General features: G+C 39.1%; 1 protein-coding gene across 1 annotated transcript in view; it reads left to right on the forward strand.

Moving 5' to 3' along the window:
* The window catches only part of LOC118808374 (metabotropic glutamate receptor 4-like), a 201,215-nt gene that overhangs the window by 175,315 nt on the left and 8,668 nt on the right, over positions 1 to 17,232 (forward strand). Inside the window, exons 7-9 of the mRNA XM_036570999.1 lie at positions 2,631 to 2,831; positions 9,943 to 10,079; positions 10,257 to 11,192. Coding sequence (XP_036426892.1) covers positions 2,631 to 2,831; positions 9,943 to 10,079; positions 10,257 to 11,192 — 1,274 coding nt within the window. The remainder of the gene's footprint in view (positions 1 to 2,630; positions 2,832 to 9,942; positions 10,080 to 10,256; positions 11,193 to 17,232) is intronic.

Consider the following 17,232-nt stretch of genomic DNA (forward strand, 5'->3'; position numbering starts at 1 on the left):
CATAGTTTAGGATGTCCTTAAGATAAGATCCTGTGAGATATGTCTCCTTAATTAAGATAGGATATGTTTCTGTAATACAAATTTGTGTAAAATCTTATCTTGACCTTGTCTGATCTTAATTTAAGCGAAAGACAAGAGAAGTTTCTGTAATACGGCCCAGGACTTGATTTAAAGGGGGGATGAAAGGGCAAAATCATCTCTCGGTCAAAACAATATCAAAAGTCATCCCCTGCGCGTAAATTGCTGTTGCTCCTCTGTATCCCCTATAGACTAATAGATTATTGTTGTCTATGCATTCTAATCACAGTATAAAATGAAAAGGTGTTTTTCCTGTGCTAAAATAGTATAAAACAAACAGCCACCTGTGTAAGTTGCTGTTTGTCCTCTGTGTGCCACCAAAACAGCTCCAACCCGCCAAGGAATGGACTCAACAAGACCTCTGAAGGTGTCCTGTGGTAACTGGCACCAAGACATTCCTGTGATTTGCAAAGTAAAGTTGCTGCAGATCAGACTTATTGTTCCAGCACATCCCACAGATGCTTGATCACATTGAGTTCTGGGGAATTTGGAGACCAGAGCAACACCTTGAACTTTTCGTCATGTTCTTTAGAGCATTCCTCAACAATGCGTGCCGTGTGGCAGTGTGTGCACTTCCCAGCGCACATGTACCTGGACTCCACGTGATGTCAAAGAAAATGGGACTCATTGGACCGGATGATCTTCCATTGCTCCAAGTTCCAGTTCCAAGGCTTGCATGCCGAACGTAGGCACTTTTGGCAGTGGACATGGGTCCACTCAGACCAGTCTGTGGCTACAAAGCCCCATAGGAAGCAGAGTGAGATAACCTGAGTTCTGTGACATGTTCCTCATGTGACAATCATTGAAGATTTCTGTGACATGCACAACAGTAGCCCTTCTGTTGGTTCAGTCCAGACAAGATAGCCTTCATTGGCTTTGCACATCGATAAGCCTTGGGTGCCCAACAACCTGTCATGGTTTGGTCCCTCCTTGGACCACTGTTTGTAGGTACTCGCCGCTGCTGACTGGGAGCACCCCATGAGCCTTGCCGTTTTGGAGATTCTGACCCAGCCATCTGGCCATAACAATCTAGCCCACATCCAAAAGGTTTGCTTAGCATCTAAACTATGAGTGGTCAAAATGTTTTGGCTCATCGGTGTATATGTACAGCCACCATCCAAAACGAATGTGGTTGACACTGCATGTTGACTGTGAATGTGAATTGTATTATATAAGGCAGTGCTCAGACCTCTTACATCCTTGGTTTTCTGGTCAATTTCATTTGTAAGTTTGGCTTTTGTCTAATATGTGGAAAAAGACCAAATTGCCACAGTCCATTTCAAGCTTTGTTCTCAAAAGTCTTGCTTGCAATTGAGTCCTGTCTCTTTGACATATACCAGCTCTCTCCTAGTTTGCCTAGGCACAGTCATAATTGAAGCCGGTCCTTTGCAATTAAGATCTTATAAAAAAAAAACGTAGAGCAAATCCAGCTCTAATGAATATACAGCTGTCTGGCACAATTATAGGAGCATGGAGAGATAATTAATCTTGCTCGCTCTCTCACTGTCTATTATTTCACCCTTATGCATTAGCACACATCTTCCATTCATCAGCCAGGGCATGAAGAACAAGAATGGGGGGGGTCAGGCACCTAATAGTTTTAAGGAGGCCCTTTTATTTGTTGTCTTTTTTTAATTTTTGTTTTCTGTTTATCAGATACTTCAACATAGTTTTAATCAATGTAAAAATGATTCGACGTCCTCTGGAAATTATATTTAGTGTTTACAATATCCAGTGGAGAGGATAATAAAAGCATCAATTTGTTTTTTATTAGACTGAAAATATTTTTGTCATGATAGGAGGTGCTTAGTGCTTTATCTGGAATTAGGATGTTCATGTTGGAAAATTTTTCTGGATCTTTCATCTTTTTGAGGTTTAATGGCACAATACATCAGAGATGAGCAACAAAGAAAAACATCAGCAAAAATACAAATAAATAAATAATCATGTTATCAGCGTGATACTACTAATAGGCTCTAAAACTCTATGAAAAGGAAATGGGGTTGTATACTACAACCCCATTATGTATGAATTTTATTCAAAGTGATTGCAAGCTTGTGTTTTCAAACTTACACAGCAGCTTATTTAATAAATCAATTTATTATGTATTATTTCATACATTAAGCAATTCCAATAGCCTTAACACTTAAGGATTTTATTAAAGCAATTATTCTTATTGTATTAGTTCTTCATGATGACTCTGCTTCCGACTTTTTCTTTTTTTACTATATAACCGAATAAAGACTCGTGTAGTCATCCTCTAGTAATTACGGTAAATTAGTCTATTCACTCTGCACCAACAGCTGAATTTTGTGCAGGGTCCACCAAAAGAGCAAATTGGTCAGTTCACAAAGAGGTCTTTCTCTTTGATCTCAGAGTTAGTTAGATCATAATTATCTGTACTTTGCTTTTTTGGCCATGTCTTTTTATTGACCAGGGATGTTTGCAAATGAAAATTGTCTGTGAAGTATGAAAGGAAATTCTCTGGTAATGTTTTGACATTATATTACAGAACAAGCACTGAATGTTAGCTGTTCTCTGATGCCTTTCAGATCAAGAGCGGATTGGGAAAGAGTCAGCATATGAGCAGGAGGGCAAGGTGATGTTTGTGATCAACGCTGTTTACGCCATGGCCCATGCACTCCATAACATGCACAAAGACCTGTGTCCTGGCAAGGTGGGACTGTGCTCCAAAATGGATCCTGTTGATGGAACCCTCCTGCTAAAGTACATCCGCAAAGTCAACATCACAGGTTAGCATCTCTTTTAACTTATATCACCCTATTTCTTTACAAAATATCTGTAGCCGAAACACTGAAGATGATAGGTTTGGTTAGTAATGTTTGGCCTGGGTGTGTTTTGAGTTTTAAGGAGTATTAATAGAGCACATACACAAAGAAGGCATATTTGAAAAGTGGCCCACAGATCTTCCTTTTTATATATTCCCTCCAGATGTAAATTGTCAACAGACGGCTGAGCAAATAAAAGAATATTACAAAGATTAGCTGCGGGGATGGGTTTGAATTGTGTGGGAACCGAAAAATCCCTGAAGGACAACAGACTGCTTTTCAGTGTTGAAAAAAGTGTTGAAAATGTGCAAAACATATCCAAACCCTCAGAAGGCTCTTTCCCAGCCACTGCTGTCTCAGTTAATGCAGGTTTCAATGAGCTAACAAACACTTTGAATGGCTTAATCCTCCTCCTTCAATGACAGCAAAAATTAAAAGCTTTGCTAAGAATTTTAATGTCTTCTTCACTGAAAAATAGAAACACTGAAGCAGATCCCAAAATATGACAACCTCTATATTGACTTAATAGCCCACATGATGAGATTTAATTTTTTCCCTGAGGTCCACTTATGAACACTTGTGTGGGTTTATGTACCAAAAACAGTTACAATTCATTTTAACATTCCAGTCTTGCTTTCTTCCTTAGAATTAAATAAGCTGTTCTTGTTACTATGTCTTTAACACGGATATACACAACTGTGCAAAATCAGACACCATAATTTCATTTCTTTCATTAATCAAAAAAAAGAAGCAAACGTATTTAACAGAAATTTACACAGAGGCATCAACAACTAAATATAATATAGATCTAAATATAGATTTTTTCAGTTTTGTGTTAGGGTGTCACAATATGCATGCTAATATGGTGTCCACCTATAACCCCCTCTGACTCATTTCAGCCAGAATGTAAGAGCCAAATTTTACACATAAATGCAAAATTACGTTGTAAATGAATTTGTGAAGCTCAGTTCTTTTAATATTGAGATGTAGCCTTATAGTGTATATATTTTTTGTTTATTTTTGTATGCTTATTGCACTTCTGCTTATATTCTGTTTTATTTATTTTATGTCTTCTAAGAAAATGACTTGTGCCAGTTATCTTTCCATCAAGCACTATTGTCTTTTTAGAGACAACAATGGAAATCCCCCAAACAAACAAACAAATAAATAAATAAATAAATACATACACACATACATACATACATACATACATACATACACACATACATACATACATAAATACATAAATAAATAAGAAAAATGTTTGCTGAATAATGCTGAAGTTATGTTAGCATAGCAGTTTTTCTAATTCTGTATCTAAAATCTTATCATGATGCAATAATAACAGTACATAAAATAAACATGGAATTTGCGTATCGTTACAGCCCCAGTACTTAGTTATGTCCACTGTTTGCATTTATTACAGCTTCCACTCTTCTTGGTAGACTTACTTTCAGTTTTTCAAAGTTCAAAGTTCAGTCTTAGAAGTTGGTTGCATTTTCTGCTCCTTAAAACTTCAACATGGATGGACGGTGCCAAACTGCTGTGGGCAAATGTACTGTACAGAAATGCATTTCTGACATCACAAAACAACGAATTCAAAATAGGCTGTTTTTGTACAAAGTTTTCCATGAAATGCCCTTTAAACTTATACATTAGCATCAGAAGACATGAATCTGCTTAGCACAGCACCACTGGATTTGAAAGTATTGGATTTTTATAGTTAGAATGATTTCATTCTGAGTAATTGACAGAAGCCTGTGTAGTTATATGCTCACACTGCACAGCGGTTCACAAAGGGCTCAGAGATTTCATATAGTTCGAGACCATTCTGTAGCTCCTTACCATCTGTGCTGTTCCACCTCCACCCACCCGCCCCCTTTTGAGTCTTCAAGTGAGCTTTATTAGAGACTTCAGTAGACTGAGCTTGTCGGTGCGTCTCAGTTTGCCCCTAAGCTTTTCCCTTTGCCACTCTGCTTCCATTTGTGCATTCTAGTGAAGGCTTGCAATCTTGGATTGTGTCCTAAACTATTAGCAGTGAGGAGGAGTGGCTCGTAAAGCCCTGTAGAGGCAAGCTCATGAAACTTACCTCTGACATTTATATCCCATAATTCTTTGCGACAGGGGCGGGCATCGAGTGCCACTTGCAGTGAAGTGGGAGTGGGCAAGGGGCACATTGAGACAGGCCCAGAATCAAGGGCCCCATCAGTTTTCTATCTGTGCAGCCTGTTGGAGGACACTCAGAGCGCCTAAAGCACAGACTTCATTTTCTTCCTTCTGTGTTTTCATTTATGTGCTGTGCTGTTATTATTACCATTTTTGACGTTTGTAACAATATAGCTCCTGTGGAATATTTTATTGAGAATGAAATAGAGCAATAAGCCTGTTCGCATTACATCTGAGAGGATTCATGGTTCACTGTTGTTTGGATAGATTCAGAGCTTTTACCCAGAACTGATCGAACTGTTCTTTATTTCAGCACTTAAACAGTGAATATCATAGAAAAACAAATTTTTCTTGCTTATTTGAAATAAAAGAGCTTGATGTAGATTGTGAACATTGTTAAAGTGTCATACATACTAAAACATACCATTCACTCCCCATTTCACACAGTCCATATTTTAAACTTAAGCTACCAAAACGTCCTGCTTTGAATTTACTGTTTTTGTGATATCATGAAAACCTAAACCTTTACATACATACTCCTATTTGGCCTATAGCAGTTTGGAGTTTTTGAGCATGGATTGCTTTTTGAATGAAGCAATATACACACAAACACACACATACACACACGCACACATTTTCTAAGCTGCTTATCCTACTGGGTTGCCGGGGGGTGCTGGAGCCTATCCCAGCAGTCATTGGGTGGAAGGCAGGATACACCCTGAAAAGGTCGCCAGTCCAATGCAGATGAAGCAATACGGAGCAGCTAATTAAAACAGTAGTCATTTACTTATGTCAGCCTTAAATGCAGAATAACAAAAACTGTCTGTTTAATTCTGAAGGATAAATAGAGGTTGGAAAATAGTTATATAAAAATGAATTGTGTGCATAAAACTACACAAATGTTATGCCTTTTGGAGGCTTTTAAAATATCTCTTCAAGTAGCATATATTATTTACTGTTGTTTTTAAAAGACCTGTCCATTAAAAGGTTCTTTAGGGGAACAGTAGTTTTTCAATGGAATCACTGAAATTAATCCTTTTTGATACCTTTATTTTCAAGAGCGTGGTTCTGAATATATTATCTGTGTTTACATCACCTTGTAAGTGCTTTTGTCATCAAGATGCTGCCAAATGTTTAAAATCTCATTCATTCATTCATACATTCATTCATTTCCATTTGCTGCTGTTCTCGCCTTCAAACGTTGGGCCAGATGCCATCAAACATTCAAGAGTTACAATAAGAACCACTTTATACTGTATTTAATGCTACAAAATGGGCTTTGATGCAACTGTAATATGCACTTACGATGTGCCTGAAATGAATGTTTAATTTAGTCATGCAGCACAGAGGACTGTCCACTGAATGTTTGACAGCCTAGTGATGTGCACGGTTACTGGAGTACTCGGTTAAGTTGCCAGGGTTCGAATACTGAAATCACTTTTTAAGTATTTGTTATGTTTTACCACTGGAAGGCAGATAAAATATACAGACCAACAATTCAGTGAAATTTTTTTTTGCGCCTGAATGTGAGCACATTGCCGAGGGTGAGCTGCTAAGGACGTGGCTGAGAAGTTAGCTAGGTCCAGCAACAGTGAAAATATATTTCTCTGACAAATAACATGTTGAAGCATTGTCCTCTGATGAGGAAGTATTTTGTGTAAATACAACAAGTCCTCATCAGCATCCAACGTGACACTGGTTTGCTCTGTTAGCTCATCAGCTTCTGAAGGGGCAGCCTCTGTTGCTAATCTAACATGAAAACCTTACAATTTTGTGATGTCAAAAATGCATATTACATATTTCCTTTTATTTAGCCTACAGCAGTTTTGCTCTGCCTATTCATGTTGAAGTAATAAGGAGCAGAAAATGCAACCAACTTCTAAGACTGAACTTTGGAGGTGTTTACAAGAAAGATATCCCTGCAGATTTCTTTGAAAACTGAAAGCAACCTTTTCAAAAAGAATAGATGCTGGAATAAAGGCAAAATGTGGACACATTAAAAACTTGAAAACTTTATATTATATTTAGTTGTTGAGGCTTCTGTGTAATTTTCTGTTAAATGTATTTTCTGCTTTTTTCCCTGATGCAGAAAAAAAAGATAACTTGAACACTTATGGATACTCAAATATCAAAATTAGTTAAAATTCACATCTCTACCCAATCTGTGTCCCCTGCCTGATTTGCACTATGCATGTGCACCTCTCTCAGGCATATATACATTTCACTACACCATATATACATTTCAGTACACCACTTGCCTTTGCTTTTATGGCATTATATTAACTTGATGAAACAAGTTTCATCAGATCTTCTCTAATATTAGCAAATTATGAACATGCACCAGCCATGCATATCACTATAAAGCAATGTTTACTGCAGAAACCACTGTATAAGTAGTCCTATTCTCTTTCCTAGTTTAATACTACCTACTATATTTCTTTCTATATTTCTATGGAGTCGTGGAGGCCCACTGCCCTGCCCATTTTAGTGCTTTTCGTGCTTTAACACACCCACTTTAACTCAATAATGGGCTGTTAATGAGCTGATAAGTTGGATCAGGTGTGTTGGGAGCTGAGAAAACACTAAAAAGTGCAGGGCAGTGGTCCTCCAGGACCAGAGTTGAGAAGTTGAGTGAGAGCACAGGGAGACAAGAGAGATACTGACAAAAACTTGTTGTTACTATCATTTTGGTTTAATATGAGAGCATGGGTGGTGATTCTCAAATGTCTCCTTACTCCCTACATAGCGCACTGCATGGATCCTGAAACTATGGCTTCTACACCCAAATAATGCACTAAATGTTAGGATGCCAGCTTTGTCAGCTCTGACTGAATGTAAATGGCTTTCATTCAGACATATAATGCACTGTTTGTGTGTAGGAGCTGTTATGTAATGACCTTCGTAGTGTGCACTACATAGGGAGTAGGAAACCATTTGAAATTGCGTCTGTACTTTGCCTAGCTTTGTTCTTGCAATTGTCATTGTAGCACCCATATAAGCTAAGAATGCTATTTTATACAAAGGAAAACTGCTCAGGTAGATAATATCACCTTAAGGCTCTGTGTTACTACTGATAGTGAGCCAACTGAGCAGGGAAGACAGCAAAATGCATACGTAATTACTGCTGAAGAACCATTTGTTATGCCACAAAATGCTTACATGTGTGGTCCAGATTGGGTAGTGCTGGCAGGTAAAAGTAATGTGCAGTACACATGCATGGTGCAAATAGGACAGGGGATGCAGATCGGGTAGCAACATTGCATGCTAACTGCATGTGCACATGAGGCCTAGGGTTTTAATGGCCCAGCAAAATAGCCCAAAAAGCTCAAGACAAAAGGGAAAATGTAATTTAGTGTCAAAAAGATAACCATTTTAATAAATGAAGTTCTTTCCCTCTAAAACATTCTAATTTCCTACATGGATGGAAAAAAATAGATTTGGGAAACAGTAACGCAGCCTGCAAGCACATATTGCAGCTCATTTTGCACTGCATCTTTTCACAAAGGTATACCTGATCTTGGGAGTTAAAATAGTGTTATTTTGATAAGCATTCTTTGAGCATGTTTTTGAGGCTACGTCTAGTAGCAGCTATTGAAGCCTCTGAACATCATGCTTTTGAGACAGGGAGGCATATTGATGCCTGATTAAAAGGCAGAGACAAATTCATGCAAAAGCAACTGCTCAAACTTTACTAAATTAAGAAGAATCTGCAATCAGCCACGCTTTCAATATCTCCACCCACTTTCTGCATGATCCTCCCACATTTTGTGCAATCCTCCCTCAAATGTATACACACAGGGGGAGAGAAGCGCATTCTTCATTCTTCCACGCTCACGGCTTATTTAGGCAGTGTCATACCAAACAGTCAGAGTGTGTCCAATTTGCATGGGTAGGTTTAGTACATCATGCCCTCTGTGTGTTTAGAGGGCTATTTCATGACCTTCGAGCTCTCAGTGAGAAAGTGTAAGTGCTTTCCTCTTATCATCCCGTTTTAAGGACTAGAAGATGTCATGTTGAGAACCCTTTAAATGAGTGATATCCAAACTGCCAACCGTTTAATGCTCTGAAGCACACTCTCAACTTTCGACATCATGATATGAGTCTGGAGTCTAGGGTGATTGCAAGAGCAGCGTACAAATATTCTAGTTGAAAACACTCTCCTCCATGATACAGTCCCTTAGGGTACCATAATGATATTATCACTCGTAGTTGCTGAGCATCTTCTGATAATGATAGAACTGATAAATTGGGTTGAGAAAGCATGTCTTGTAATACACTTAAGTGATTATGAATTCCCAAGGTATAAATCTCTGCAGTTATGTACTTCAGTGTTTGAAGTGTTATTTGAATAAATATTCCTCCCTCACAGAATCCCAGTAATCCTTCACGTCTGGGTGTATGTTTTTGTGTTGCGCTGCACTGTCGTCATACCACGGCTGAGGAATATTTTCAGCCTTTAATCCAGCCGGGCTGACTCATCATGTTGTGGATTAGGCATCATGAATCTTCCAGCCCAGCACAAAGCAAGTGGATATTCATCAACACAAATCCACCCTTTCTGATCATCACCTCTGCTTCTCAGTGAGAAAGTCCTGCCTGGACTGGATTTTGGAATAGTAAAGCAGATCTGGCAGAAAACACAATTTCTGAGGCTGTTGTTCTGATGACTGCAGAGGCCTTGAAATCATGGCCAGATGCTTTGAAAGCAGCTAGAAGATTGTGAATGTTACAATTTTTTTTTTTTTAAAAGTACCCATCTAGTAGCCATCTAATTCAGTAGCATTTATTTCAGACCTTATTTCCAAAAGGTGCTGTTTACAAAAACTCATTATGAATGTGCCAACAGTGTTCATGGTAAGGATATGGGAATATTGATTGTCTAATTGCACCTCCTTGCTTCTATCATTAGTCACAGCTGGCAATCCAGTGCAGTTCAATGAGAATGGAGATGCCCCGGGCCGTTATGATATCTTCCAATACCAGCTAGCTAACCAAACAGCTGAGTACAAAATCATTGGCAGCTGGACTGACAAGCTCAACCTTAACGTAAGTCCTTAACTTTTTCTGTGTCCATATCTAAGCCTAAAGCAATGATTAATGATTAAACACTGGCCTCTAAAGGCCAGTTTTCACATTGTATCAGATCTGTTCAGAGGTCATTTTGTAGTGTATTATATGTGTGCTTGTATATGATGGATAAAATATTGGTTGATGGCGTCCTAGATGTCGATGGTGCAGTGGCCAGGTGGTGTACAGCAGGTGCCCTCCTCCACCTGCAGCCAACCCTGCAAGCCAGGCTGGCGCAAGAAGATTGTGAAGGGCATCCCTTGTTGCTGGCACTGCGAGCGCTGCGACGGCTACCAGTACCAGGCCGACGCGTTCACCTGCAAGACGTGTCGCTTTAACAAGCGGCCCAACAAGAACCACACGGAATGCCTGCCAATCCCCATCATCCAGCTGGAGTGGAGCTCACCTTGGGCGGTCATACAGGTCCTCATTGCTGTCCTTGGCATAATGGCCACCTTGTTTGTGGTGGTCACCTTCATACGCTATAATGACACCCCGATCGTAAAAGCATCCGGACGGGAACTGAGTTATGTCCTGTTGACAGGCATCTTTCTGTGCTATGCCACCACTTTCCTGATGATTGCCACTCCTAGCATTGGGGTTTGTTCATTCCGTCGCATATTCCTTGGCCTTGGAATGAGTATAAGCTACGCTGCATTGCTAACCAAAACAAATCGCATTTACCGTATTTTTGAGCAGGGGCAGGTGTCAGTGAGCGCCCCGAGGTTCATCAGTCCAGCGTCCCAGTTGGTGATCACTTTTATCCTGATCTCAGTCCAGCTCGTAGGGGTGTGTATTTGGTTCGTGGTGGACCCTCCGCAAACCTTTATTGACTACGAGGATCAGCGCATGTCTAACCCTGAGCTAGCGCGGGGTGTGCTCAAGTGTGACATCTCAGACTTGTCGCTCATTTGCTTGCTGGGGTACAGCATGCTGCTGATGGTCACATGTACCATCTACGCCATAAAAACGCGCAGGGTGCCAGAAACCTTCAACGAGGCAAAGCCCATCGGCTTCACCATGTACACCACCTGCATCATCTGGCTGGCCTTCATCACTATCTTCTTCGGCACATCACAGTCACTGGAAAAGGTAAGATAAACTGGTGAAACTTGCTGGAATAACTGTATTTTTTAATCCACTCTCACCAAAGAATGCCATTAAATATTCAGGCTTTAAGCAGAAAATATCAGCAGAATAATAAAAATGAATTTGAGACCTAATAGAACCGTACAACAACAGATGTATTAAATGAGCGGGATTTTCACGCCATTTAATTATGATAAAGGCAGAATGGACTGGTGTCATTTTGCTCACCACATAAGAGTAGACTCCAGACTCTGAAAAACAAGGTTTCTTTTCTTCTCCACCTAACATTATGCCTTCAGGGAAAGAGCCTTTGCAATAGCAAAGAGATTTCTGTAGATAGAATAATTCATTGACAAGCGGTGTTCTAAAATAACAGATGTTGTTAAAGCACTGCCCATAGGAAACCCTGTAAAGCATAATTTTGTCCCCTGCTCTCACACACTCCAGTTTCCTTGCTCTGCTCTACTAATTTCAATTAGCAGGCCTCAGTCCTTCTCTTTCTGAAGCTGAAGATAACAGCTTTCTCTACCTTCTTCATTTTCAGTGTTATTTAATTAGAGTTGTCTTTAGAAGAATGAAACAAGCTACTAATAGGGAATTTTAAGCCTACTTGCATTAATGCTTGCTTAAATGTCAGAGCAGTGTTTCAGTAAATATGACTGTGACTGTGAAATTACTAAATAATACATTACTAAATAATACAATCATCAATAACACAATGGCACACGGAATAGTAAGATGGTGGCCTGCTACACTATATGTCCAAAAGTACCCAGACACCCATTCTAATTAGTGCATTTAGCTGCTTTAGGCTTACCTATTGCTGACATAGGTGTTTGGTTGTGCACACATTACTTGTATAATCTCCATAGAAAAGCACTGCCAAAAGAACAGGATGCTCTGGAGCAGCTGCACATGAGTCTAAGTTTATCATGCCCAATGCCATTTGTCGGCTAGAGGGGTATAAGCCACCCAGCACTGGGCTGTGGAACAGTGGACCTGTGTTCTCTGGTGTGATTGAGCTCCATCCAGTACCTTTGGGATGAGTTAGAGTGGCAGTTGTGATCCAGAACTCATCATCCAGCATCAGAACCTGACCTCACTAATGCTCCTGTGGCTGGATGCAATCAGATCCCCACAGCAGTGTTCCAACATTTAGTGTAAAGCCTTCCCAGAAGAGTAGAGGCTCTTACTGCAGCAAACTGCAACAAACCCCCTACTAATACCTTTGATTTCAGAAGAAACGTTAGATGAGCAGATCTCTAAAAACTTTTGGACATACAGTGTATCATGCAATAGAATGGGTATCGTGTCTCTACCTTAAGTTTCTTCATTATGCTCTGTTTGCAGCAGGGATTTGCCTTTCCTTGTCTCACTTTGAAATGGATCACCCTATACAAAAAAAAAACACCAAACCAAAAACAACAAAGAAAAACAGAGCATCATGTGACAAATTCCCACCACAACAAACAACACTTTCTGATGAGAATTAACATATCAAAACAATGCCTCACAATGGCAAACTGACAAGCTCAAAAAACACAGGGAGTCAGTCATGACATGTCTTTTTAGAGCAATTAAACGCCTCACTTCCTCCAGCTCTTGATTTACTTTATCTGTCTACCTGTTCACTCATCGCCCGTTTACTGCCAGGCGTCTTATCAGCACTCCGGCTCCCGCACTCATTTAGCTTGTGTCAAAGCGAATGTGATGAATGTCACTGGAGGCATTCGGGATCGTTTGAATGAATGCATCTGGTCCAGTCTCTATAGTTGGTGATCAGCGAGCGAAATGACTGATGGAAAGTGGAGGTTGGACCGACGTGTGTTTTGCTTGAAGAGATGTTATACAGTCTGGCAGTCAGGACTAGACGGAATGAGCATGACTCTGAGGTCCAAGTGCAAACCGTCCTACTTGCACACTGCTATTTGTATGCATTCCCACCTTAGAGAATTGCAGGTTGACAGAGTGGTGCTAAATGGTTCACTTGCTGGAGATTTTCCTCCATTGTGTGCTTGACAGAGTAATTATTGTCTGTTTGAGAGCGAGGCCAACAACTCCTATTTACATACAGGTGTGTTTCAGAGCTGGAAGAAGCTTTGAATAACATCCTAGTCTGTCTCTTGACACATGGGCAAAGGTAACCATTTTCTCTGTGGGTCTAAAACAGTCTTGTTCTGTTATACTGTGCACTTTAGTCATTATTTCTGCATTTCAATACAGCATATTTGCTAGTGTGGACTATAGAGAGGTGGACATGAAATTTGACTTGCAACTGAGTTGAATAATATACCTAATCAGGGCCACATTAATGCAGCCTGGGACCCTGGGTTAACTCTATCTTGGGGCTCCTGACACACCCCTATCAATGCAATACATTATTCACAAAAGAGAAATGTTGATTTTCAGGATGTACATAAGACTATTAAACATAATAGTAGTGAGGAATATGGCCAAAAATGTATACCATGATATAATTGACATTTCTGATGGTTTTGGTATATATGATGTGTGTGTATGTTTGTGCATATACACCAAAATAGACATATAAAACCACTTTATATGCTTAAGTAAAACCAATTTTTGTATGTCAGAAGTGGCTTACTATTGTGGGATGCCTCTTTACTTTTAAATTAGAACTATTTTTAACAACCAAAGTAAAACTGAAATATTTTTACTGTGCAAAATAGTAAATACAAAACTGAACAATATATAGATAAACACATGCAACATATTGCTTTCTAACACTAGCGCCACAGGCCCAGCAAAAGCAGTGCTAAATCATGTGTCATTTCTGCTTGTTTGAATGTTTCGTTCCACCTTAATTTTAGCAGCAGTTACATTCTGGCTCCTGTACAGGTGCCTGAATATAATTGCTGCACCATTTAAGGTGGAACGGGAATTTAAAATAAAAAACTAACTTCAGCTTCATTGATTTTCTCAAGTGATTTGTCTCATACAAGCATCCTGTACACCAGTGCCTCTGACCATTCCTTTATGTCCACTGACTCGAAACCATCTCAGATAGAATCATCTCTAGCTCAGCTGTTTGGCCAAACTGGATACCTTTGGCATGTGTTGCACTGCTTGTATGTCACAATTTTTAATTTTTAATAAATTTTGGAACATTTTTAATTAACTTGTCACAGTGCACATATTACTTTATAACAGTATTTAATGCAGAAATATTCACTGTATCTTCAGTTTATACCCTGAGTACCACAGCTAAGCTAATGCTAATTTCTGCTAGCGCTTCTATAGGAATTTCAATCTTATGTTACATTACGTTAGACATGTTACATATACATTACTTTTCAACACAGGGTTTGCCACCCTAACACAATCCTAATCCCAGTTCTGGGGACCCTCACTAGGAATATTGTGTTTTCCTTCATGTAGCACAACTGATTCAACTCTTTGAGACCTAACTTGACAATTAACAAGCTGCTTATGTGCTGGGAAACACACAAAAATGTGCAAAGCATGGGGTCCCCAGAAATGACTTTCGGAACCACTGGTTTAATGCTGCTTAGGCCAGCTCTACTGAAACACATTTGAAACATTTAAAACTTGTAACAGACAAGTGGCATGTTCTTTACTTCATTTGCACTGTATCAGTTTTAGAATGAATCCTTTTGTAAAGACTATATTATTGGAGTAGCCTGTTAGACAGTTAGCCATCTGCCTGTCTAGCTGTTCAACCTAGACCCTAGTTAAACAACACCTTGTATTTCATATATACTTTTACTTCATGTATATGTAATTTCTAAGAGCAAACATTTAATTTTACTTTCTATACATAAAAAACACAAACACACATGCATTCATGAGATCCTGCTGGTGTGGGTTTCCTCTTTTCAGTAATTCAAGCAAATGATCTGCGTTTGGAGAATCGACTAAACACAGGTTTATAATGACTTGTGTATACATAAGCTGATTCATAGATATTCATATTATTCATATTATATACAAAGGCTTATTATTCTGTAATTATATGGACTACAGTACAAACTATCTGACTTATTCTTAATAAAATGTTTAAAAAAAGTTTGGGGCCTGCAGTTCCTGATCATTTAAGGGGTTAACACATGACCTCTTGTTTAAATTTGCAAGTTAGGGTAAGCCATTTGAACATAGGCTAAAGTTGACTGAATAGCTATACTTATTATTGTAAACAAATCATAAATGTAACATTGGACAGTGCAAAACAATCTAAATGTATAGTCATTAACACATGCAAAACTATTTCTGAAAGAAAATCCATCAACAAAAGCACATTTTTCAGTTGCTGTTACTATTATTCCGTCAGTCATGCTTGCAAGGCACCTAAGTATCTTGGGTCCTGGGCTGCAACCTCTAATGTTCATTAAGTGAACACCCTGTAGCTGACACTGTCACAGCATTACATCATGGGTTTAGGAATGACAGGTCAAAGTATGCAACTTCACCTCAAGCCCAATCACTTTGTTAATTCCCATAGGAAAACTTTGATAGTCCATTTGCTTTCTGGGTTAATAATCCTTAACAAAAAAATCTTTTAAGCTTGGAATGTGAATAAGTCCCTTCGGAATATCCAGCAAGTTTAATTTTGTCCCACTCTTCACATAAAGTGAAGTATTCAAGTCACCTACTGAACCTTCCGGTTAAGTGATTGACAGAGTTACCATCTAATTTTAGTTTCCTGAATTGGAAGGGAAAGTGGAGCAGTCTGTATGCATTGAGACACTTGGGAAAGAGTCTCTGAGGACTAAACCCGTTTCAGTCCCGTGTTCCCGTTTCAGTTGTCTGCAATCCCTCATTAGACTGCAGTCGTGGTGTCTGCACATACATTGCCTCAGGCAGAGATACTGTTGTGAAGTGTGTGTTGTGCTCTGTTGTGCTGTGCACTTCAGTCATCATTTCTGGATCATAAAACTTTTTGGTCACTAGTGTGGATTTAATAAAGGTTGATCCGTTGCTCTGCTGTCACATTCTGTTTTTATTAGAATAATCATGGAATTCCGTTCACAACGTAGTTAGTAGTGATTAAATTTAACTTGAACATCCATTAATGAGTCACTAATTGACTGAGTGACACCTATTATTGATGTGCACATGAGCAAACATCACCCAAGATAAGCTGCAGGTTGTGCTAAATCTTGCCCTCATACCATATCAATGCTATATATGTATATCGCTGTTGTCGGAAGAAAACCTTGTATCTCCAAAATGGTAACTTTACAGGAGAAGGAAAAAACCTACTTTACTTTTAAAGCCAATGGAACCAAGTCATTTTTCCAAGTCATTTTGGGCCGTTTCTTTTGAAAAATACAATGATGTGCAAATCATTTAAACCCTATATTTCATTGAAAATGCTTCAAAGACAACCTATCAAATGTTGAAACTGAAAAATGTATTTTTTTTTTTATATACATATATGCCCATTTCGAATTTGATGCCAGCAACACATTCCAAAAAAGTTGGGATGGGCCAACAAAAGGCTGGTACAGTTGTGTAAAGTTGCATAATGTTACACCTGGTGGTTAATTGGCAACGGGTCAATAACATAATTAGGTATAAAATGAGCATCCCAGAGAGGCTGAGTCTTTCGGAAATAAAGATGGGGAATGGTTCATCACTCTGTGAAAGACTGCGCGAGCAAATAGTGCAACAATTCGAGAATAACATTTCTCAACATAAAATAGCAAAGAACTTGTGCTTTTCATCCATTATAGTACATAATAACATTAAACGATTCAGAGAATCTGGAGAAATCTCTGTATGCAAGGGACAAGACCGAAAACCAGCCCGGACAGTCCTCCGGGCTAAAGACCATTCAGCTTGTTATCAGTGCACAACGGGGGGGCATTTGTGCATATGGCATTGGTGATGTGCACATCTATGAAGGCACCATTAATGCTGAATGATATATACATGTTTTGGCAACGTATGCTGCCATCCACATGACATCTTTTTCAGAGAAGGCCTTGATTATTTCAGCAAGACAATGTCGAACCTCATTCTACATGTATTACAACATCATTGTTCTGTATTAAAAGAGTCT

The sequence above is a fragment of the Colossoma macropomum genome, unplaced genomic scaffold, assembly GCF_904425465.1.
Source record: "Colossoma macropomum unplaced genomic scaffold, Colossoma_macropomum, whole genome shotgun sequence".
Lineage (NCBI taxonomy): Eukaryota > Metazoa > Chordata > Actinopteri > Characiformes > Serrasalmidae > Colossoma > Colossoma macropomum.